This window comes from Colossoma macropomum, unplaced genomic scaffold, assembly GCF_904425465.1.
Source record: "Colossoma macropomum unplaced genomic scaffold, Colossoma_macropomum, whole genome shotgun sequence".
NCBI lineage: Eukaryota > Metazoa > Chordata > Actinopteri > Characiformes > Serrasalmidae > Colossoma > Colossoma macropomum.
This window is the reverse complement of record NW_023494807.1, coordinates 21,324,448-21,347,081: the sequence shown is the minus strand read 5'-3', so window position 1 is coordinate 21,347,081 and position 22,634 is coordinate 21,324,448. Positions and strand designations below refer to the sequence as shown.

The 22,634-nt window shown below is 38.5% G+C and overlaps 2 protein-coding genes across 4 annotated transcripts; one reads left to right on the top strand and one right to left on the bottom strand.

Annotated features, from left to right (window-relative positions):
• The first annotated feature begins 184 nt into the window (after positions 1–184).
• Positions 185–5,528, top strand: sf3a2 (splicing factor 3a, subunit 2). 2 transcript variants are annotated; one of them, XM_036556613.1, is made up of 8 exons: positions 185–238; positions 1,038–1,303; positions 1,468–1,514; positions 1,630–1,739; positions 2,919–2,968; positions 3,069–3,209; positions 3,395–3,463; positions 4,600–5,528. In XM_036556613.1, exons 2-8 carry the CDS (start codon positions 1,106–1,108, stop codon positions 4,897–4,899), a joined length of 915 nt encoding a protein of 304 aa, XP_036412506.1. In that variant the 5' UTR covers positions 185–238; positions 1,038–1,105; the 3' UTR covers positions 4,900–5,528. The 2 variants fall into 2 exon arrangements, with proteins under 2 accessions (XP_036412506.1, XP_036412505.1); XM_036556612.1 differs by having other exon boundaries at positions 189–238; positions 1,033–1,303.
• Positions 5,529–7,272: 1,744 nt separating this feature from the next.
• Positions 7,273–13,088, bottom strand: LOC118797091 (ATP-binding cassette sub-family F member 1). Of its 2 annotated transcripts, none has more exons than XM_036556317.1 (7): positions 12,970–13,088; positions 11,771–11,871; positions 11,334–11,362; positions 11,018–11,081; positions 9,850–9,984; positions 9,273–9,376; positions 7,273–8,291 (listed from the first exon to the last, which is right to left on the bottom strand). In XM_036556317.1, the coding sequence occupies exons 2-7, from the start codon at positions 11,865–11,867 to the stop codon at positions 7,923–7,925; spliced, it is 798 nt and encodes a 265-aa protein (XP_036412210.1). In that variant the 5' UTR covers positions 11,868–11,871; positions 12,970–13,088; the 3' UTR covers positions 7,273–7,922. The 2 variants fall into 2 exon arrangements, with proteins under 2 accessions (XP_036412210.1, XP_036412209.1); XM_036556316.1 differs by lacking the exon at positions 12,970–13,088 and adding an exon at positions 12,757–12,920.
• Positions 13,089–22,634: the final 9,546 nt, after the last annotated feature.

The window sequence follows — 22,634 nt, the reverse complement described above, 5'->3', positions numbered from 1 at the left end:
GAAGAAGTTAAATAATTTTCAAAGAAAATGTAACTTTTCCACAGGTGTTAAAGAATCATAAAACAAAAATACATATTTAAGAAACAAAATAACGTTTGATGGGGATTTATTATTTTGTAAAACTACACTTTTGTACCACACGTTTGTACCAAACTAACAGGAAAAGGAAAAACGTACTTTGTCTTTAGCGCATGCGCAGTGCGGCGGTTGCGGCGGTACGCGTGAGCAGGACGTTGAGGTAGCTAACTAAAAACAAAAGGGCTTTTATAATATATTTAACATTTTATGCATTATTTGTAATACTGTGTCTATCTCGCATTTTGAAAAAAGCGATTGAAAAGATTTGAGTAAACATTCGATTGAACATAAACGGAATCCGGCCGCTCAGTTTGAATGGGAAGGTTTAGCCGCGTTAGCCGGTTAGCTAGCTGAAGAAACAACAACTACCAGTTAGTGGTTTATCAGAGGTGCATAGAGTAGCGTAAACTTATTCAAGTAAAGGTGAAAGTACGCTTCCAAAATAATTGGATACAAGAGCAGGTAGAAAAAAGTAGAGAGTTCTCTGAAAAACTGCAGCAGAACGTCTTAGTAACTACATTGAGTGTCTCTTAGCGTAGAAACTGAACACTGGTAGGCTCTGTTCTCGTCTTATTGGGTTCTTATGATGTAGAATAAAATACAAAAGCTCCAGAAATAGAGGTGGGAGCAGCAAAGCAGTCAAAGTAGTCCAGGCGCTGAACCAACACAACAAAATACAGTTATGCTCAAATGGAATTAGGAACTCATTTGTAATGCCTGAAATGTTAACTGAGTAAACAGTAAGCTCCTTTTGCTCGTTAGTAGTATTATCATACTCATGTGGCTGAGTAAATATAACTAGTTTTACTCACTTCTACGCTTTCCTTGCACATTATAGATATTCTGTATTAAATTAACATTGTTTTTTTCATCTTAGAGTAACTTGCTGCACTGTGTTTGTACTTGCTTTAATCTGTTTTCCCCCATTCATGTTTGTTTTTTGTGGTGAATCAGGTCAGCTCATTTGGACCTTCAGGAAGAGTGAGAGTCCTGAGCCTGCGGCACTGAGCTCTCTGCTTTGTAAAAGATGGATTTCCAGCACAGAGCCGGTGGTAAAACCGGCAGCGGCGGGGTGGCCTCTGCCTCAGAGAGCAACCGAGACCGCCGAGAACGTTTACGTCAGCTGGCTTTGGAAACAATAGACATAAACAAGGATCCGTATTTCATGAAAAACCATTTGGGCTCATATGAATGCAAACTGTGTCTCACACTTCACAATAACGAGGTAAGCTAGAAACATTAGTAGGACTGAACAATTATGGCATTATTAGCAGAACTAATAATGTAGATGGAATGCAGGCTTGTGTTGTGGGTTAATTTGCATTTGTTCATGTCTTCTTTTTAACTGTAGTCTCTAATCTGTATTCACCTGATTGTTTCATTATTCAGGGAAGCTACCTTGCTCACACACAGGGAAAGAAGCACCAGACTAATTTGTGAGTATAACACATTAGATGTATGAAAAGGTTTGCAGCCTTGGGGACCATAGCCTATTTTAAAGTTTCTCAACTATACATTTTCTCTCATTCTCTTCTTATTTTCCCCAATCAGAGCAAGACGAGCTGCCAAAGAGGCAAAAGAGGCGCCTGCCCAACCAGCCCCTGAGAAAGTAAAGGTAGAAGTGAAGAAATTTGTAAAGATTGGACGACCGGGTTACAAAGGTAAAAGCCCCGTGTGTTGTAAATCAGGGGTTCTAGCCCTGGAGCACCACTGCTCTGAAAATTTTCTGAAACGACTGAGATAAATAATGAATAACTAACAAGCCCTTGGGTCTGTTGGAGTAGTGAAAACATTACGACATGCAGGGCAGTGGTACTCTAGGACCAGGACTGAACACCACTGCTGTTAAACAGGAGCAGATTTTTGAAAACATTCTGCATAATTCAGTCAGGGAGATGTAAACAGAGACATTCAGGGTGCTTCCGTGGTGCATTGTGGAGAATCAGATTTCTTTACAGTGGAGGTGGTGATAGGAAATAGGGGTCACAATATCTACAGCACAATACAGACATTTTACTTACTATCCAAAATGACCAGCGGACCTACGCGTCGTCTTAGCTTTGAGTTTTCTGTGACATTTGTAATGTTGATAATGGTCAAAAGGTGGTGAATTAAAAAAAAAATGTTTGTCACAGTTTTGCCTTAGAATGCCCTTCATGTACCTCTCTGCCATGAACAGATTAAAAGAAAATATGCTTTAGGTTATAACCTTATCGCAAAACTATCTAATGTTTCTTGCATCAGGAAGTGGATTCGTAAACCATTTCCTGTAATACTGTTCTCTGAGATGGCTTTTAAATGCGTAAAACACTTTAAATGGTTCTGGGTCTTATCACCACCACTTTTAACAGTTCTGAGTTGGCAGGTTTCTCTAGAATTTCTCATCAAATCAAGAAACTCTTAACCAATTGTTTTTAATAATGCAGAATTTTTTGCAGTCAACAGAATTCCCTTATAATGGTTCAATGTAGTGTGTCTTTAAAATCAACAGAAATCAGAAATTACAATAGACTTAGTAAGTAAAATGTGGTATCCTGGACTATCTCTGTTCTTGGTGATTGTGTGGGTAGGGAAAGTATGACAATATTCTTTAATATGTTTGTTCCCCGCCCACTGGTGCACAGTAACGTATTCAAAAATTTGAAGATGTTTTAGAGGTGGTTAGAAGTTATTACGCTTCCAAGGTTTTAGGAAAACAAGAATTTGGTCTTTTAAACGATATAATATGTTAGATCTTGCTTTAGGTAAGCATAGACATGAACTAACAATGTAAAAAGGTCAGTTTTAATTTCTGGTTGACTTCAATGATTTCACTGATGTCATTATGTTTTCATTGACAGTAACAAAACAGAGGGACCCAGAAACTGGTCAACAAAGTCTGCTTTTCCAGGTAACATAATTACTACTAAGTCTTCCCTAAATAATAAAGAAGCTGGAAACAAAGCAAAACAATTATTTGACACTGACGTAACAAACTGTCTGTTTCTCAGATTGACTACCCTGAGATTGCAGAGGGTATTGGACCCAGACATCGCTTTATGTCTGCATATGAGCAGCGTATTGAGCCACCTGACCGTCGTTGGCAGTATCTGCTCTTGGCAGCAGAGCCCTATGAAACTATTGCATTTAAGGTATTGTTTCAGTCAGTTTTATTTATTATCATGAGGATTTTTTTCTTTGTTTTTTGTTTTTTTAAATGTGCAAAATGAATAGTGTGCGTCTTTAAATGAATTTGAAGTGTCCTTAGACTGACTTCTTATGCTTATGCTTTATTTATACTTTAGAAACTAACTGTTTTTTCCCTTCATGCGCTTAGGTTCCGAGCAGAGAGATAGACAAATCAGAAAGCCGCTTCTGGACGCACTGGAACAGGGAAACAAAACAAGTAAGAGCCTGAAGGGGATTTGATTTCCTGCTGAGGATTACACTGGCTGCTTTCCCACTGTTCTGCTATGTGCAAAGATTATAAGAGTCTTTCTGCATGCTTAGCGTTCTGTTACTGTGTAAAAGTCTTAAGCCCAGCCAAGTAAATTGTTTAAACGTATTTCCCTTGATAAAGTGTTTGTCCATGTGAAACTGCCATTTAACAAATTAAATTAGAAGAAATTGTAATAGAATTAATACAGTAAAACTTGGTTTGTTCTCAAAATTTCAAAAAGTTTTTACTATGCTGTGAGCTGGTTAGAGCACAGATTTGCTTCATTGTTTCCTCAGCTTCAGCCACTGCTTGGATTTATCCAAGCCCACTTGATTTTACTTAATGAACGATTGATTAGCCCAATCAGAGGCTTCACAAAGCAGGATTTATTGCGTTTTCAGCTGATTTTAAACTTAGTTTGATCTAACCCTAGATTTTCTGTCTCAATGGTGGATCATTTGCTTGCCCTTTATTGTAAAACCAACCATACCATGCTCTTATGGATATTAATTAAATTGACACAATCTCAGGTTCAGCTCAGCTTTTTTAAAACTTAAGTGCTTGCCAGATGAACCTAATTGCCATTTTGTTCCAGGCAGTCTGTAAAGCGTTTCACAGCCCATCTTGTTTGCTGTTTGTTTTATTTTTGAGTATTTTGTTAGTTTCTGAAAAGCTTACTTAGGGACGACAGGTTCAGAATTCAGTGTAGTCCTGCTATCATACTCTTATTCAGAATCTGACCAAACAGACTGCAGGTCAAATATTATCTAATAGAAATGATCTATGCATGTTTTTGTATAAGGTAAAGTAAAAGGAACTTACTAACAGTTAGTTACAGACCATGCATTACTAAGCAACTGGTGCTTAGTGGAATGACAGTTGTTGTGAAACAACCAATCTCTTATTTGAGATAAAGCACGGTTGTTTCGCAGTGCTTCTCAAATTGTCTTGTCGTATCTAGCTGTTGTATAATTGCTTTCTATTCTAATTCTAATTGTGGTGTTTCATGAGCAGCTGCCTAGATAAATAGCATTAACTAAGTTTTATTACGTCTGAGACTTTTGCACACTTCTGGACATTAATTGATTGTTTTTCTTCCCTAGTTTTTTCTGCAGTTCCACTTCAAGATGGAAAAGCTTCTGCAGCAGCCCAGTGGACCAGCACCTCCTGCTGGCATCAAACGTCCTCCTCCTCTGATGACTGGCCTTGGACCCCGACCGCCTAGCGAAGCAGTGCCTCCCCCACCTCCTGGAGGCATCCCAGGCATGCCTCCCCTGCCTCCTAACGCCCCTGCACCTCCTCAGATGGCCCATGCTCCTGGCATGCCTCCTCCTGGCACACTGCCACCTCACCTGAGACCACCAATGCCTGCAGAAGGAGGAATGCCTCCTCCAAACAACTGAGCATGAAGCTTTGGAGATCGTCTTTACAATGGATTTGTTATGGTTTTGATCGACGGTCTGTGAATGCAATTTTCTATAACAGTTTAATTTTTTGTAAATAACAACCGGAGGTCCATATACATCAGGATGTTGGTTATTTTTGTAATGTTTTGTGACTATATTCCTATAAGGAGTTTAGCCTAGCACCACAAATCTGCTTCAAATCCATTTGGAACACAGTTTGAGCCTATATACAACTAATTCATACATTTGGTATGATATACAGCTGGAATAATCGGTTTGGTCAAACCATTCCTTTAGTTTAAAGGAATACTTCAGGAATACTTGCTTCGGAACTTGTAGGGAGGCTTCTGTTGTAACTGTTTTGAGTGAACAGGTGTCCGTTCTTTTACTAAGTTAAGGGGATTACTTTTTTCTGTGGTAATCAATCGTGCTACAGGTGTGGCAGTTAGAGCCATGTTTAACACTGGAGTATTCCTTTAAGCTTGCTTGTCAATCTGTGAGTCTAGCACCCCCATCAGTCCAGAGTAGTTGTTTTATTTTCAATAAATGTCACGTCTGTAGTGAGGCTACCACAGCCACCTTACCATAACATCAACTTTTTTTATTATTAAAATCTCAGAAACGAGTGGTTCTTGTTATTTAAAGCGTTTTTGTCTGTAAGCATATCAGTTTTGGAATGACTGTCTTTTTAGGGAGGTAGTCTGTTCATTTAAGTTGATGTGTGTTGAGCTTGGAGATGATGGGTAGTAAATAATTTTGAACACTTAGCTTGAATACACTGGCTTTCATGTTCCTAATCCTTCCGTGGACATAACTAATGACTACAATAAGCTACCATGGTAACATTAAAATTGGTTTCAGCAAGGGACTGATGACAGTAATCATTGTTTCATACCATACAATTGTCTGCTAATATCAGATGTAGTAGCCCGCATGATTTTAATAATTAATCTAGTGAGACTAATATCTGCATATTACCCCTGGATATTTTTTTCCCTCTGCTCCTTGAACAGTGTTGCAAATTCAAAAGGGGACTTTTTGAAATTAAGCAAGATAATTTGGGGATGGGTTTGTGGGATGGTTGATGAAAAAAAGTACATAGCTGAGTTGCAAAAGAGCTGTCAGATATCTCTTATTAGATAACTACTAATCACAGTTAAGACACTAATTTCATAAATGGTTTGTTGTAGCAAGTAATGGCAAAAAGAAAGAACTAGAAATCATTACTGTACTATGAAATTTTGTTGATCATTAAGTTATTAATCATCCATCCATTTTCTTCATATTTATCATGATTGGGGTTTTTGCTAAAGTATTTATAGCAAAACACAGTTCAGACTTAGGAATTTTAGTGACACAATGGAAAGGAAAGAAATACCATTGTAACTGCCAACAAACTGAATCACTGTACTGAATATGTATGATATAATTCCTGGAATTGCTGTATGCAACCTTGAGCTTCCTGCATTGTTCCCCTACTTGTCAGACCAAATTTGCACCTTTGCCCTTCAACACAAGTAACTAACATTTAACAGTGTAACTTTTTCTTTTTTTAAGGGTTTTGTCATATTTCCATTATGTCAAAAAAAAAAAAACATCTAAAGAGCAAAACTAGTGGAAAGATCAATAATTCCTAAAATATGCTAATATACATTTTGTATGATTCTGAACAGGTTTATTCTCCAAACTCAACTCTCCTTTGCATGTAATTTTTTCATAAGACCAAGTCATGTCAGTTTTGGTCATCTGAAGACCAGCAAGGTAAATAAAGGTAAAGAACGCCACCTGATCACCATTGTCTAGCACACAATCACATCAAGAAACAACAAAATAACTTACTAAGGCACCGGCACAGTCACAACTTAGATGGTGTTCAGAGTTTAACACGAGTTTAAGCCTGAATTAAATGTAGTTTATTATTTTAACTCGGAAGCTGCTGTTCAAAGCGCACTTGTGATTTAGACTAAACCTTACTGCTGTCATTTAGATATCACACATCTACCTCTAGATGTCACTCTGAGGTTCAGCTAACATGGTTTTGTTGACGTTATGGCTAGACAGTTGTAATTGATGCATGCCTTTAGCTCATATACTGAAGAGCTTTAACGAGACTAAAGGAAATTTTGACTAATTTTGAATCATTTCCATTGCTATGCTGTTTTTTTTCCCCCTGAAACCTGCAAACATAGTGCAAGATACACTATTTTAAAAAGTCTAGAAACCTGCTCACCCAGTGTTTCTTCTGAAATTAAGGGTATTAAAAGGGAGTTTGGTCCCTCTTTTGCTGCAGTAACAGCCTTTACTCTTCCAGGAAGGCTTCACACTAGATGTTGGAACATTGCTGTGAGGATTTGATTGCATTCAGCCACAACAACATTGGTGAGATCAGGTACTGATGTTGGATGACCAGTTCTGGATCATAAATGCTACTCTAACTCATCCCAAATATACTGGATGGAGCTCCACTGCTCCCTAGTCCAGTGCTGGGGGTCTTTACACCCCTCTAGCCTGGCATGGCTGCTGCTGCGGACACTTTTGCTGCTGGATACTTTTGGACATATGGTGTGGATATAGGCCTACATATTGATTATATAAATATTCAGCTAAATAAATACTTAAACCTTGCCTTAAACTTCAGCAAAACAGTGTCTCTTGCAGGCTCAAGGTAACCCTCAGATACAGCGACATCTAGTGGCAGATGTGTGGTCTCTAAATTACACAGCCATTAAGTTTAGTTTGAACAGTAGGTGTGCTTTAAATCACTGCCTCGTGACTCACTCAGGCTTAAAACTAATGTTTAACTCTAAACCTCAGCTAAGCTAATGACCATGCAGATGCTCCATTTAGGCCTGCAACTCAAGCTTCCCTGCGTTCTGGGGAACACTTTCGCAGCACCTGTTGTAGACATCACTTTGTAATAAGAGGACCGTTCCCCCTACTAATTTCCAGGGTTTGTCTGGTACTCCAGCATACCCCTATAAGCCCTCTCATACAGAACACTTTGCCTTTTGTGACTTTCTTCACTCTTTCTTGGTATCTTTTTTCTTGCTCTCCTTTGTCTTCTTCTTCTGTTTCTTCTCTTCCTCCTTTTTCTCTTCTCCTTGCTCTTCTTTCTTCAGCTTCTTCGCTTTGAGTCTCTTCTCCTTCACTGTTTGTGCTTTCACTCTCTCTTTTGTCTCTTCTTCGTTCTGTCTGGCCTTTCCCCTACGTGCTTTAAATGTATCCTGTCTTCCCTTCAGCAGGTTTCTGTTTGGCATGGCTTTGTGTCTGAGGCCCCTAGAAGCTCTCTCTTGAGTCGCCTTCCTTGATCTGCCCCGTCTGCCTTCCTCTTCTTCATCATTATCATCACTGACCCACCAGAAAAACGTGTCCCACAGAGAGGTCTCAGGCTTGAAGAAAAGATAAAGATACGATCACCACACAAATTGTGTCTACAGATCTGTATCTACACTGTGGGGTTTAAAACCAAATTATTCAGTTTTCCCCTCACCTCAGATCAGCCAAGACACATTTGGTGTCTGCAGTTTGCTTCTTTAGTTTTGGGCTGAAGCTACAGGGCAAATGTAGCTAACAAGTAATGGAAGCTTATGAACACATATAAGCACTGTCAAAAATGGACAAAGCCTAGACAATTTAGGCTTCAAGATAGTTGAAACATTAAATATTCAAATTTAATGTAAGACAAAGAGAACCCAAGTAAATACAAAATGTAGATTTAAAATAATAATTTCATTTACTGAAGGAGAAAGATAATCAGTGCCAACTGGCCCTGTGTGCCCCCTTAGTTGTGGCATAAAGCTAACACAGGATTGCACAACAAGAGCATCTTACCAAAAGTCAAACATGGTAGTGGTAGTATGATGGTATGGGGATACGTTGATGCTTTAAGGCCTCATTGACTGTAATTGATGGAACCATGAATTCTGCTCCCAATCAGAAGTAAGTATTGTAGTAGCTTAGTCAAGGTCCAGACTTGAACCTCATTGTGAAGCTGTGGCACAACCTTAAACTTTAAACAGGTGGTTCATACTCAAAAGGCCTCCAATGTGGTTCACAGCAATATGAAGGAAGCATTTGGTTGCAGTTGTTGCTGCTGAATGTGGCACAACCAGTTAAGTTTAGGGGGCAATAACTTTTTCACATGGGTTATCATGGCCCTGTAGCTCCAGTACAAAACTAAGGAGGATTTTTTTGCTAGACTCTAACTTTAATGGAGCATCCCAACACCTTTGTATAATTTCGACTAAGACTATGCTTAATTTTTGTCTAAAAACACTTTTGTATTCGTGTATTTTTATTTGTGTAATTCAGCTATGAGACCTGGCAAGCTTATTTTGTGGGCAAGTAAACATGCAGGCGGCTATCCTGACCTGAGGTATTGGTAACCGCCCTTTCTTGACCAGGGTGTGTCTCATGTTGAGTGCAGTTCCTATGCCATCAACATCAGTCCCATCCTTGCTGCCTCGTACAACCTCTGAGGGAAAAAGAAGACTTGGTCACTAATGGTACCCAGAGTTCTGTGGAGTGATGCCATAGAACAACCACTTCTGGTTTCCTAAAGAACCTTCCAAAGAATGGTTCCTTAAATAACTATTTTAATAAATGATATGTGCAAGAGTAAATGTAAAGGTAATGTTACATGTGATGCAAAGGTTCTATAACTATTAATTTTTTTTCTAGGTCTGTATGTTCAAGCCAATAACCCTTTAGGAATCTTTACTTTTAAGAGTGCAGCAATTTGATCATTTACTCAAACAGGGAAAGGGTGTCCAGCTCTGGTCCTTGAGGGTCACAGTCTAGCACAGTTTGGGAATGTTCCTGCTCAAACACACCAACTAACTAACTGATGAGTTGAATCAGGTGTCTGAACAGGAAAATCACCAAACCATGCTGGACCAAGACCTGCAAGACTGGAGCTGGACACCCCGGCACAGCAAACGCACTCACCATTCAGTTTTTGGCAGCCTGAGGTAAGGACCAGTATGGTGATAGCTATGAAGAGGCAGCGGTTTAGTGTCACTCCCTCCCATGGTACCTCAATCTGGGCCAAGTTCTGAAGAGACAAGGTCTTGCGTAGTGGTGCTGTGAATGAGAGGTGATGAGAGAAAGTATTACCAAAACCTAGAAAAATGGCAGATGCTTATGGTAATGGACTGGTGGCAGCAGAGATGTGGGAAGGCATTTTAAATGCTCAACGAACAATACAAAAGGAAGCATGTAGCCAGAGCAACATCTGTTGTAAAAGTTTCTACTTCTATAACTAAAAGCTCATACAGAGAAGCTGCAATAGTCTCTAGATTGAGATTTTCTGATGTAAAGCCAAGAAAAACACCATTCCGATGATGTATTTTGAAGGTAGGAGGAACATCTGAAAACTACAACTGGTTTTGGGGGCAGGCTGTGTTTTTGTTAGCTGGTAAATGAAAGAGAGCTAATGGTACTACTAGGAACCTGAATATTTCATTGCGGCCTTATAACTGTAGTAACTGTCTGCAAATCACTATCACAATGGAGAAAACCGAGACTCAAATGACAGAAATAAATTGTCAGATGAGGAGGTCAAGCAGGATTGATTCCCAGCTAGCTAAATCTGGGGGTCACTTTGCTCTCTCTTCTTGGGGCCAATGGTGGAGTGTTGTTGGGATCCAAACTGCTGGAAACAAGACTACTGCTGATCCTCATTCATTTGGGCTGTAATTCTCTTTTGCAACATAAAATATTTTAGGTGATTTGTGCAGGCTACAACTACAGACTGCATGAGTTGAATAGTGCATGATTGTGTCAACCACAAATAACAACAGCAAATGTGATAGGCTAATGTAGATTTCCTACCTGACAACTAGCACACATAGATTTATACTACACTCAAAATGCTTTATTTTAATGTTATTTTATTGATTGTTGCAGTTCCTTGATGGCACTTGCTAAGAAAGAATGATTGCGATTAGAAGCACACAATCAGTAACAGAAGGAACATCTTGACCAGTAATACCTAAAATTGCATGAACGCTAGTGGGTATCTGTTGACAGTTCTCGTTTACATCATGCTAAATAGCCCGTAACTAGCATTCATGCATTAGTAATAACAGTATAGCATTGTTGGGTGAAAACCTACTGGTTCTTGAGACGGGGGGCTCGCGGGGTACAGCTTTTGGCATCTGCTGAATGATTGGAGGTTCCTGTGGCAAGCAGATCATTTGATACATTCAAAATAACACTAATGGACTCCATTGCCATTGCATTTCAAATACTCAAGAAGGACATGGAGCTGTAATTGTCATTAGTTGTCCAGTAGTTGTCCATGAAGATGGCTTGGTGTTTATAGGGAATGCTGTGCAGTCAGTTGAATAGATATGTCCCTGCTGCTGTTTCTCATTACATTGCTATTCCTGTGCAATGCAAACCTTAATCATTGTGGCATCCAAACTCACCTCTCTGACCCTTCTTTGAGTGTACATCTCTGGAAAACAAGATATGGTAGTTTACAGTGTGTATATAGAACAGAGACATTGTACTCTGTATACATGTACATACAGTGACAGCAATACAGATAGAGAGGGGGCTGAGTTTAAAGCTAATGTTTGTCATGCTAGCTGAAGCTAGTGTTTGTCATGCTAGCTGGTGTCATGTTGCTATTGCTCTGTAACTATGCTTCAGTATGTGGCCAATGTCGGTCATGGCCAGTCTGGTATATAATTAGACACACAGGTGCTTTCAGGTCTTGAAATATCACTGCTGCTTCCTTCAATATATTTTAGCCAATAGCCAACTTTGTTCCTCTTTTATTCCTAGAGACCATGACTTCAGCTTCCTTCTGAAAAAGCTGGATATAAGATTGCTCAAGAATGGGGTTGAGATTGTTTTGTACCTGTCCGGCGAGCTTGTCTGAGAGGTTTTTGTGGATGAACATCCTGCAGTGGTGTTCCGAGCTCTTCTTCAAATGTCTCAAATGTGCTCTCATCCATCACCCTGACAAGACAATTACCTACAATTAGCATTTAATGTTATCTGTTATGCAATGCAGTTTTCTGTAGTTTGGTTTGACAAAATTCACAATTGTGTATCCTTTTTGTGTTTTTGTTTATCATTGTAAACTACAATACCCAGCATGCATTACATAAATACATGTTACAACCACTCAGGACAATAAAGAAATCCTGGCTGCTAGCATAGCCACTGATATGGAGGCTAATAAATGCAGAAGTGCTTTTATTTATGCAGAAACTTCTTTCAGCATTAGCCAGCTAGCAAGAAAAAACAAAAAACAAAAATCACACTTTAAACAGCCCACCCTCAAGTATCCACCTTGTAGTCCTTCAAAAGTTCCTCTCATCTTCAAGATATAAATGGGTGTTTTAGCCCTTAAACTGGAAAATCTCATTCTAGAAACCATTGTAGCACCACTGTAGTTTATAACAGATATAGTAATGATTAAAATTTTGTCCGAAGTGCCCCTATCACATTGACATAAACATCAAGAGATGTCCTACACAAAACCTTTTAACTGACTCTTTAGTAAATCATACCACTATTTATCATCTGTTATAATCATCAGCATTATTTTTAATTCCATATCATTCACACACCTGTAGATATAATGGTCCCAATTTGTGTAATCAAAAACATGCTTTGTCATTACAACTTCCATTAAGAAATGCAGAACACTGAAACCATTAGAACATTTCACACAGTGACGCAATGGCAAGAGAATTCAGGAAAATGTCAAGCAACATCTGATGCAATGCTAACACAATACTCCATGCTATTGTTTTTACAGATTAGCTTGAATGTCTCTCGGTCTGCCTTTGACCCAAATGTTCATCAGAAACCAATTCATAATAGAAAATGACTTACGTTCTCATATCAAGGCATCAAAGTTGTCAGTTGTTACATGTTGCGATCAACACGTGAACAAATCACACGTTACAGTCCGAAAATAGCACCATTCAACCTACGGTCAGACTGAAAGAAGCCCACAGACATCCAGATGCAACACTGAGGGGGCCAAGCACTTTTTCCTGTTTCACCCCAAATAATGACTTTTGACCTTCCAATAGTGAGACTTACCTGCCTGGACATGAGGAGGGGTCACAACAGAGGAACCGTCACCCAGAACTCTGATGCTGTGGTCCTTGGGTAAAACAAACACATACACAGGCATGCACCACAGGCTATCATCTGACAGCTATGAACAGGTGCAGTGGGATGAAAAAGCCCAAAGCCTAAAGGGTCAGGCTATTGCAGGAGGCTGCTAATGCGCACCACACAGCTCAGCTGAAAAAGTATGATGCCATGGCCAGATAGGCCACAATAAGTAGCTGATGTCAGCAGCAATGCCAATAAATGGAAGTAAATAACATAAGCAGGTCCCATATTTATCTAACAGGTTCGGGTTGGAATCTGACAGTAAAAAAAGAACAATTCTCATTTAATATAGTTAGATTTGCTTGTGCTTTTCTGTCACTTCATTCTCATTTATTATAGGAAGGTTTACTTGTGCTTTTCTGTCACTTCATCTGAAATAACAATAAAGTTGCAGTTCCAAAATTCAAGATGGTCTGCCAAAAATTGAATGTACACTATTTTACTCTTTCTAATAGGCCTCTGAAGTTTTCATTCTGCAGTTGGCATCATGCTCATATTAAGAATTCTGGGTCTTAGAATGGAGCCTTTAAAAATCACCAGTCACACCTTGTAGTAAATAAAAATGTTCTAGAGCATACATTTTGCTGTACGTACATTTTCCCTCCGAATGTCACAGGATTCCTTTGAATTACAAAGTCATTTAGGAGCCAAAATATGAATGCAAACTAATACTGCTGCACACTGAATTGACAAAGCAATCTCAAAACATTACCCCAGGCAGAAAATTTAAGTTGATTTCACAGTAGTAGCCTATATATATATGTATATGTATATATATGTATATATATATATATATATATATATATATATATATATATATATAAAATGTGTGTTTTATTTAGGCTTCTGAATTATTGTAATAATGCTGGCGATGCTTCAAAGGTGATAATTGCCATGTTGGGAAAGTGATCAAACAGAAATAGAAGACTTATTTAATATTAAACAGTTTGCTATATAACATTAAATATTAAAAGTTGTAAAATTATGAAAACATAATACTTCATTATTTCCCAAAGGCATCTAAAGCGCACTTTGTTTACTAATATGTAAAGAACTCCCATCTAGCAGTCTGAACGCACAAGTCGCTTCAGAAAAAAACAGTCATAAATTTCAAATTCCCATTACAAATATATTAAATTAGTTCATAAAAAGCATGTCAGCTAAAGCCTGTATTGACTCTCAGTAACATATCAGCAACATATCAATGATGAAGCAGCATTGAATACATTCAGTAGAAAATCAAGAGACTTTTGCTTAACTGCATAAATAAAATTTGTTTATCATCTGATGAATTCAGTTGTTTTTCACTTTATTTGGAGTGTCTACTTCATGTACAATAAAACCAATACATCTACTTAATGTAAATAATGTATCAACAGTACATCTTCAAGATATTTACCTCAGTGTTTTCATATGCTGCATTACTGCCACTTCACTAATATGTTGTTGATGTGTTACTGATACTCTGGTAAGAGTTTATTAATCATCTACAAAGGACCACTCCATATGACGTGTTACCAACTTTAGACACTAAACATGTCTTTGGTAAGGTTGAAAATTGTGTACATTTGATTTTGGCCTTAACCATTGAGACATAAACTTATAACTGTGTTTCCAGTTCATGTATTCACCAGCAAAATTAATTGTACAGGTGTTCAAAACTTCAGTGCCCTTAATTACCACTAGAGGGCACAACCATGCTACAACTGTAAATTATAGCTGGCTATGGCACAGATCTGTCTTAGTGGGCAAGCAGTGAAAATGTAGAGAGAAAGGATGTGAATACCCAGTGGTCTATTCAGTTTAGCCTTTAACTGCAAATGTGATTTTATTGTGGTGGATGTCTCTGGAAACAAAACCATGTAAGCAATGAATCATGGCTACATCGCTCTGGGTCACAAATCGGATATTAATGTTAACTATTCCCTGTTGAAACGAAGATAGTACTACTTCTCTTTCCCATGGCAGTTCTTGCATCATAACCCATATATATACAAAAAAACAAAAACAAACTAGAAAGCAGTGTCTACCCTTCATGCATGATTTCTTTGATATACGACGGCTGGGAAGGTGAGAGTAGCCGACAGCGCAGCCTAGCCTATTTGGCCTGAGAGCTTTCAGCTGTCTGTTCTTATAAAATGAGCCCTGGGGGATGAGAGCCAGGTTTTCTTTTTTCTTTTTTTATATTTGGAGGCAGGGGTTCAGAGGTGGACATGTCTAAGTGAATTCAGTGACCTTTGCTGTTGCACTTTGTTCTATTGTCAATGGCCTGGTTGTACAGTCTGGCAGTGTGAAATCATTTTAAAAAACTACTGCTTTCAAGTCAGAAATGTTTCATTTTTTATATATTTTATTATGTGTAGTTATTGTGGGAAGATAGAAACATATGGCCTTGACTGTTTTGAGTTCAAATGCTGCAATTTAGCCATCATTTTAAACCTGTGTTCAAGATACGAAATGGGAAAAAACAAGAATACCTCTGTGAAAATGTGTATTGTTAGCAACACGTTAGCCACTAGCTAGATAGCAATGATAATAGGAGTGACAACATTCTTTATGTATTTACCTTGTAAAAATAGCAAACTTTACGGTCAGTGTTATAAATTTAAGCAACTGCTGTGTCTGTATGCTGATTGATCTAAAGCAAATGCTACTATAATCACATTTAAAAGTAATGAACTCACTTTGACCTCAGAGGACAACTTCCTGACTTTCTGAGAATTTTCAGTCGAGGGGGGCGGGGGGTGTTTTCTTTGGTTTTTCCCAGTCAGAGGTTGGGAATTCTGAGGTACTTCATGCTGCTTCAGTTAAACGCAGCATGAGTTAAAGCTAAAAACAAGACTATTCTGTACATCAGTGAAAAGTATTAGTAGCTACTTGTGGCTAGCAGATGCTTCATTTTAAAGTGGTTATGCATAGCAAAGGATTTTTGTTATATTTCAGCATAGTCTTACACAAATTGACAGTTTAAAATAACATTTTGGATTCTCCTAAATTGCATTTTTTGTTTATTTAAATGTGGGCATGTTATAACCATAAATATAACACAATATGTGCCATATATGGCCTTATGTACTAATTTTATTTGCGGCTATTGTTGGATTATACCACACGGTCTTGACTCTTTTGAAAAACTGGAATTTGTACAGTTTGCTGAGGCCTCTGTTACAAAGTCCTTGATTGTCTAATCCAGGCCAAAGAGGCATCAGAGGACAAGAGATTATTCTCTACTGATGCCAAAGCTGCAGGTGACCTGAAACCTGCCCAAGTATGATGCAGAGTCTTAGGACTACATGTCTCTGCTGTCTGTGAGAGCCCAGCATCAGCTGTGAAAGTGGGCTAATGTAGCCTTGGGCATCCCCATGCTCTACATACCCAGCACCAGTGAAGCATCAACAGGACTTCTGAGCTTAGCATTGTCCCTCTTCAGTAGCCAGTATGAAGAATGAAGGTCTACTCTGTTCGTCATAAAGGGCAAAGGATGGGAACTGCGTAGGGGAGGAAGACCTTGCCTGAGGACAGGATGCTGTAACTGGCTGTAAAAGTTTCAGTGGCAAGGTCAAGAAAATAGTGTGTAGACAGAGGCGTAGTCTATGCTTCCACTTTCCAAAAACAGAGTTTTGCTATTGCTGGACTGCTTGCCAGAGGCAGAAAAGGTCAAAGCCCCTTTAGAATCTTGATATGCCATAACAGCCTTTCCCTCTCTACTGCAGCATTGGAAAAAATTTCTGAGTGAGACGCTCACGTATGCCTTCTTGCATTATGGTCCATTACAGATCTTACAGAGTTCAAGTTAAAGTCAGCTAAAATAACACCATGTTAAATAACCCATGAACGTAACAGTACTAAGTTATAAGTATTGAAGTGTTTTTATTGCTGTGTTTTAACTTTCGCTAACAGTGATCTGGTCAGCTAGTCACAGTATTCCCACTACATCTCCTGCTGAAGAGAAAGAATTCTGATGGTTTAACAGGTGTTCTGGGACTCATTTCAGATGCATATGATGGTTTCCTAATGGGATCTAAAGGTGTCCTACAGGAAAATAGCGGTCTCTAATAGTAACCATTAAGCCAATTCCTGTTTGAAAAGCAAAACCATCAGGTTTTAGTCCTAATGGTTCCTATGGTCTTTTTTTCAGCAGGGTCAGCTATACTGAAGTAGCTGACTTGTTGCATAGTTTTCCATAGTTAAAGTAAAACAATGAGAGTGTACATTGATGAAGAAGACTTTATTAGCTTGCTGCTAGTGGCTGGTGACAGACACGTCATTTTGCAGTATTGCAGTGCAGCCTTACACAACTTGCAGTTGAGAGTGGAACTGCTCACAAAGTATTTCTAGATAAAGTAAGTTTGGCTTTGTGCTTAGCAGAAAATGCTTTTCTGGGCATCTTTCTGAAGATCAAGCACTTTATCTAACTAATCAACAGTTACCCACAGCAATAACTACTGGAAATATTAGTCAACTAATCATGTTGCCTGTAGAGTTACACAGAATTCTTGTATTAGCCAGAATATAATCTGTGCAATATTGCAAGTATCGTGTTCACAGTGAGAATGAAGTGGAATGTGTACTGTAATGGTAAATCCATGTGTACTATTAACACCAGGATGGTGTACTAGAACTGCCGTAAAATTAAGTGTAAAACGTAGCACACAGTGTGCACTTAGTGGCCGCAGACCGATGTATGTAGTGAAAGGTGAGCCATCAGAAATTTTGTTTGTGTTCTGGATGCTGGTATGCTGCTCTGCAGCAGTGAAAGCTGTTGTGATGATCACTACCAAAACCAGCATATGTTGTGTGTTGAATGCTTGTATGCTGTACGGAGACCATCAGACTTGGGTGCTAACAGAATACGTGTAATGGTGCTATGTAATCAGGATAACATGTTGGGTTGTAACGGAATACAATTATTGCAAATATGTATTCAGAATACAACAGTTAAATACCTGTATTCGATCCAAGTTACGTTGTACAGGAAGTATTCAAAATGCAGTTACTTTTAATATTTTTACGAGAATACTTTTAGAATATTTACCACTAAATGTAAAAAATATACCATCTTTAAAAGAAACATCATCATCAATGGTTGTTAATTAACCATTTTAAAATGGATGCACGGTGTGTAAAGAAATACTCTAGAGAGGAAACTACAAGAAGAATAAAATAAAATAAAAATTACAATTAGCAGTGTTTTTCCCATCTAACTTCAAAATGTATAGCAAATGTATTCTAAATGTATTCTGAATACATTACTTCTTTATGCATGGTCATGAAACACATATGTTAAGGACAGTGTGATTAGTATTTAGCCATCAATACTTTTCCAAGTATGCTGCCCAACCCTGTCAGGATACCAAAAGAGGTAACTACAGTCTAGTTTCAACACAATTAGCACATAATGCCTGAATTAAGGGCAACTAGTCGACTACTCCTGCTTCAGAGCAGTGGCATGGCAAGGTTCTGCTAACTGGGAGCACAGTGCTGTTATTCATCACTCTAATACAGGGGCCAAATCTTAATCTGGTTGCCTTATTCACACTGTGTCACTGATAATAAGTCCCACTCTTCCACAGCACTCCTACTGCTTTTCTGCCTCTGGTCACCCACCTCCCTGATTAAATTGCTGTTCTTCAAATCATAATCTTGCCTATTCATGCAAGTTCCTCCATTCTAATGATGCACACCAAAGCTACATGAGTGCTAATAGCTTTCCTTTATGGAGAACCTCCAACCTGCTAAAACTGTGAGTGTGAGTTACAAGCCAGATGAACATAAACACATGAAAACAGTTTGTCAGCACACATTATCGGCATCAAGCACATCATGTCAACCTAGAGATAAAGAGCACAAGACCAGCTGGACCAAAAACAAATAACAAATAACAATAAATATATGAAATATCTCAAAATAAGAAAATGGAAGTCTAGAAAAATTACACGCCTCAGAGCTAAAAGATCAAAACAACCAGAAAATAGGAGAAAATGTGGCCAATCTTTTTAAAGCAGTGTATTAATTTCGCCTAGCAACAGCCACCTGATTGGTCACAGGCATTTTCTCCATCTCTCCAAGCCAGTATCTGTGCTGCTGATTGGCTAACAGTTATGTGATGGAGAAGTAGCCCATGGCCAGAGCTTCTAGCTGATTTATAAACTGCCACACATTTTCTTATGCTCCAGCCAGTTTTATAGATATGTACCAAACAAAAGGAGGAAACAGACTGTCAGAAAATACTGATGTACAATGACTGTGGCTAATTGTTAGCATTCTATTGTTGTGAGAAACACATGCCGAATTTAAGCTGCTAATTATGAGTTCATGGATCACAGAAGATTGTTTGGCTCATGAGCAGATGTGTAATGATTTGGTTCATCAGTGATTGTGTTGCATAGCTGAATGAAAAATGCTACGGGAGGCTATGTTGGGAGGCTAATCACATCTGACTCTGACTTTGTGGTGAGAGGAGAAACTGGAGTGACATTTCCAGTCACTGCCTGAATAGCAGACAGCAGGTAACAAGGTAGGTGTGTGAGTGTAAATGTGTGTAGATGTGAGTGTGTTAATCCAGTACATTATTCATATTTTCAGGGAAAGATAACAAGATTTTCTGGCTCAGCTCCTCCCACCTACCTTCTGGCCGTTCTTACAGAGACGCACACACATTAGGACTGTGTGTTTGATGTGTAATGTGCTGCACCTGCTTAATCTTTGCTTGCCTGTTCTATATGAAATTAATTCAGCAGAAAAGTTTCTTAACTCATGCAAAAATAGTTGTCTATTCTGCACTGCAAATACTTACTTTATTATGTTTTTCTATTGCTTATTTGTATTCCATGAGCATGCATTCTGCCACTACTCTGTAACCCCATAATAACAGTGTGTCTCTTGGGCATTGCTGGCATTGCACTGTGCCAAAAGCTAATGTGTGTTCTTTGATAATTTGGCTCAGGGTGCCTTTTATGTTCAACACTGTTTGTGTTTAATCACAGCAGTCACAATGATTATTATAGTATGTGTCTTATATCAGAATTAATGTTTCTCAGTGGCCTGATAGTAGTGCTGAATATATGTACCGTTAACAGATCGTTTTTATCCACCTTATTTTTCATGTAACAGCTGTATTTTGAGATTATGGCTGAAATATGAGCATCATTTCATTACTGTTTTAGCTAAGTCACAAATCCTAAGTTAAAAACAGTTTAAAAGCATTTAAAAATCCCAATAATAAATATTATTTACATTTATATATCTATTTCCACATTTCTATTGTGTTAGGATGTTGTTAGCACTTAACAAATATAGACTGTTTACACTTTGCAGGAAGTTCTGACCATGGGCCACACAAAGTATGGGGCACAGGATACATCATACGTGCAAACTTGGTGAAACTGACAAATTTTCCATTCACATGAATCAACAGCAGCTCAAGGTCAGTATTCAGCCGACCCACAGATACAGCTGAATTTTCATAAGCCAATATACAATCAGATAAAAGTGGTTAGCCAGTCAGGTTAAAATAACATTAGTGAGATGTGAAAAGAGAGCATCATGAGTGCAAGGTTTGTTTCACTTTCACATATTAAGATTTCCTTTTTCAATAGCTCTCTCTGTCTCTGTATAGCTCTGTACAGCACTGGGTTGACACAGATTTATAGTATATATAGTAATTTATAGTATATGACACTCACATCAACATGGTTGCTCACACAGTCAAAAGTAATAAAGTAATACCAGAGCCAGTTTGTGAGGAGCCTGGCCACTTCCTATTTCCCCCATTAAATTAAAAACATGACTGCAAAATGCCAGAGGGCATCCGCCAGCGAGTTCTCGATGAATGGGTGTAAATGGAGCTCAATGGCTAAAAACAAAAAGTTAAAATAGTTTCTAATCACTTGCTCAGAACTTCCCTTTAATTTTAGAAAGTAGAAGGAAGTATTTCACTAAAAAAGCAAAGAAAACTTACCTATATATTCCATTTTTCCAAAGCAAATGGGTTTTGGGCAGCAGGATGCTAGCATTACTGCTAGTGAGTGCTGATTGGTTGGTGAGCGGAGCAGCTCATTGGCTGTTCGTGCTCACAGACATCATAGACATACATGAGGCACAGTTTTAAACTCATATACCTTGAGTTTAAAAACTCTTAGAAATATAACAGCTGTGTTAAAATGTTTTTGCTGTTCAATGTTCAGGAAAGAAGTATTCTTTTACATTAAAAATGTTTAAGCATTTATAAACTATGATTTTGCTCAAATGCTCCATCTTAACCCATTCATTTTGGACTCGCTCGGGAGTGCCCTCTAGTGTTTGAGAAACCTGGAAGACATTACAGAGTGGTAATTCTCCTTGCTACAATTTCTCTGGCAATACTTCTCTAATTTATATGAGATTTTCTTCAGCTCAGTTAATATACAGACACGGAAGTTAGAGCCCATAAAGTTAACTGTTTTGACAAGATAAATACATATACATGAACATTAAAGTTGTCACTCTTATCACTAACTTTTAGCAGGCTAGCTTATTGCTATCAATACTCAATTAATGGAGGCATCCGTGCATTTTTTTGCTTTGTAAAGCAAATGTGCGGAGGTTGAAAATGATGTAATTCTGAATGCCAACATCCCAGTTCCAAGGTAAATCAATTCCATGAACAGCACAATGGATTTTAACAACTCGGCACAGCAATACAGAATTCAGTTGATGTGTGCAGTGATATGTGTGTATTTTATTCTGGCTTTGAACATGGCACAGCCAGTCAGGTTTTATGACTTTTTTTTTTTTGCTTTGGGGCCCATAAGATCCTAGTTATGCCACTGGATTAATAATAGGTTTGTTAGTGCTCTGTATTTCTGGGGGAAACACCCTGTTCTAAGCCAGAGCACCACCAAACTACTTCATCTCTCTTCACACAGCAGTAGCAGGAGGCTTATTAGGTAACAGCGAGAGAATTCTGTTCTAGAGATCAGAGACCCAACTGCTGTGTACAAACAAGCACAGTGTCAGAGTGTTCAGAGGGATCTTACAGGCATGTATAACAGTGCAGCACTACCAACAATACGCGTAAACAGAGACAGACAACGTTAACATAAGGTCACGGCTTGAGTGCAGACATTACTTGTAAACACCACAGTCCCTCAGGTGGACCGCTGTGGGTTCTGCAGTAGCTGACCTCCCAGCAGGACTGTGCAGAATGGGAGATGACAAAGTGAAGGCAGAGACTTCAGAATATTTTTGGAAGCTCTTAGGCTGTGTTGCAAGGCAATTCAACACAATGTTTAATTTAAAGGCCTCATATCCTAGAAAAACAAATTTCCCTTGCCTTTCCTTTCCCAAAGAGCTTGCTGTACTGAATAAACATGGTTGAGACATGGTAAAGATTGAAAACATACATACAGCTGCAAAATAAGCCAATTTTTGAGTAATGATTGTAATGTTGCAACCTAAAATTGCCCATGTTAAAGATTACAAATGTACCATTAACTGGATGCTGTATCCTGGTGTACCCAGCTTTTGGTGATGTCTCCCCAAGTCTGATTAATCTGTTTATTATATCTGTTAATGGTGACCTCATATTAAAAGGAAAATTCCACCGA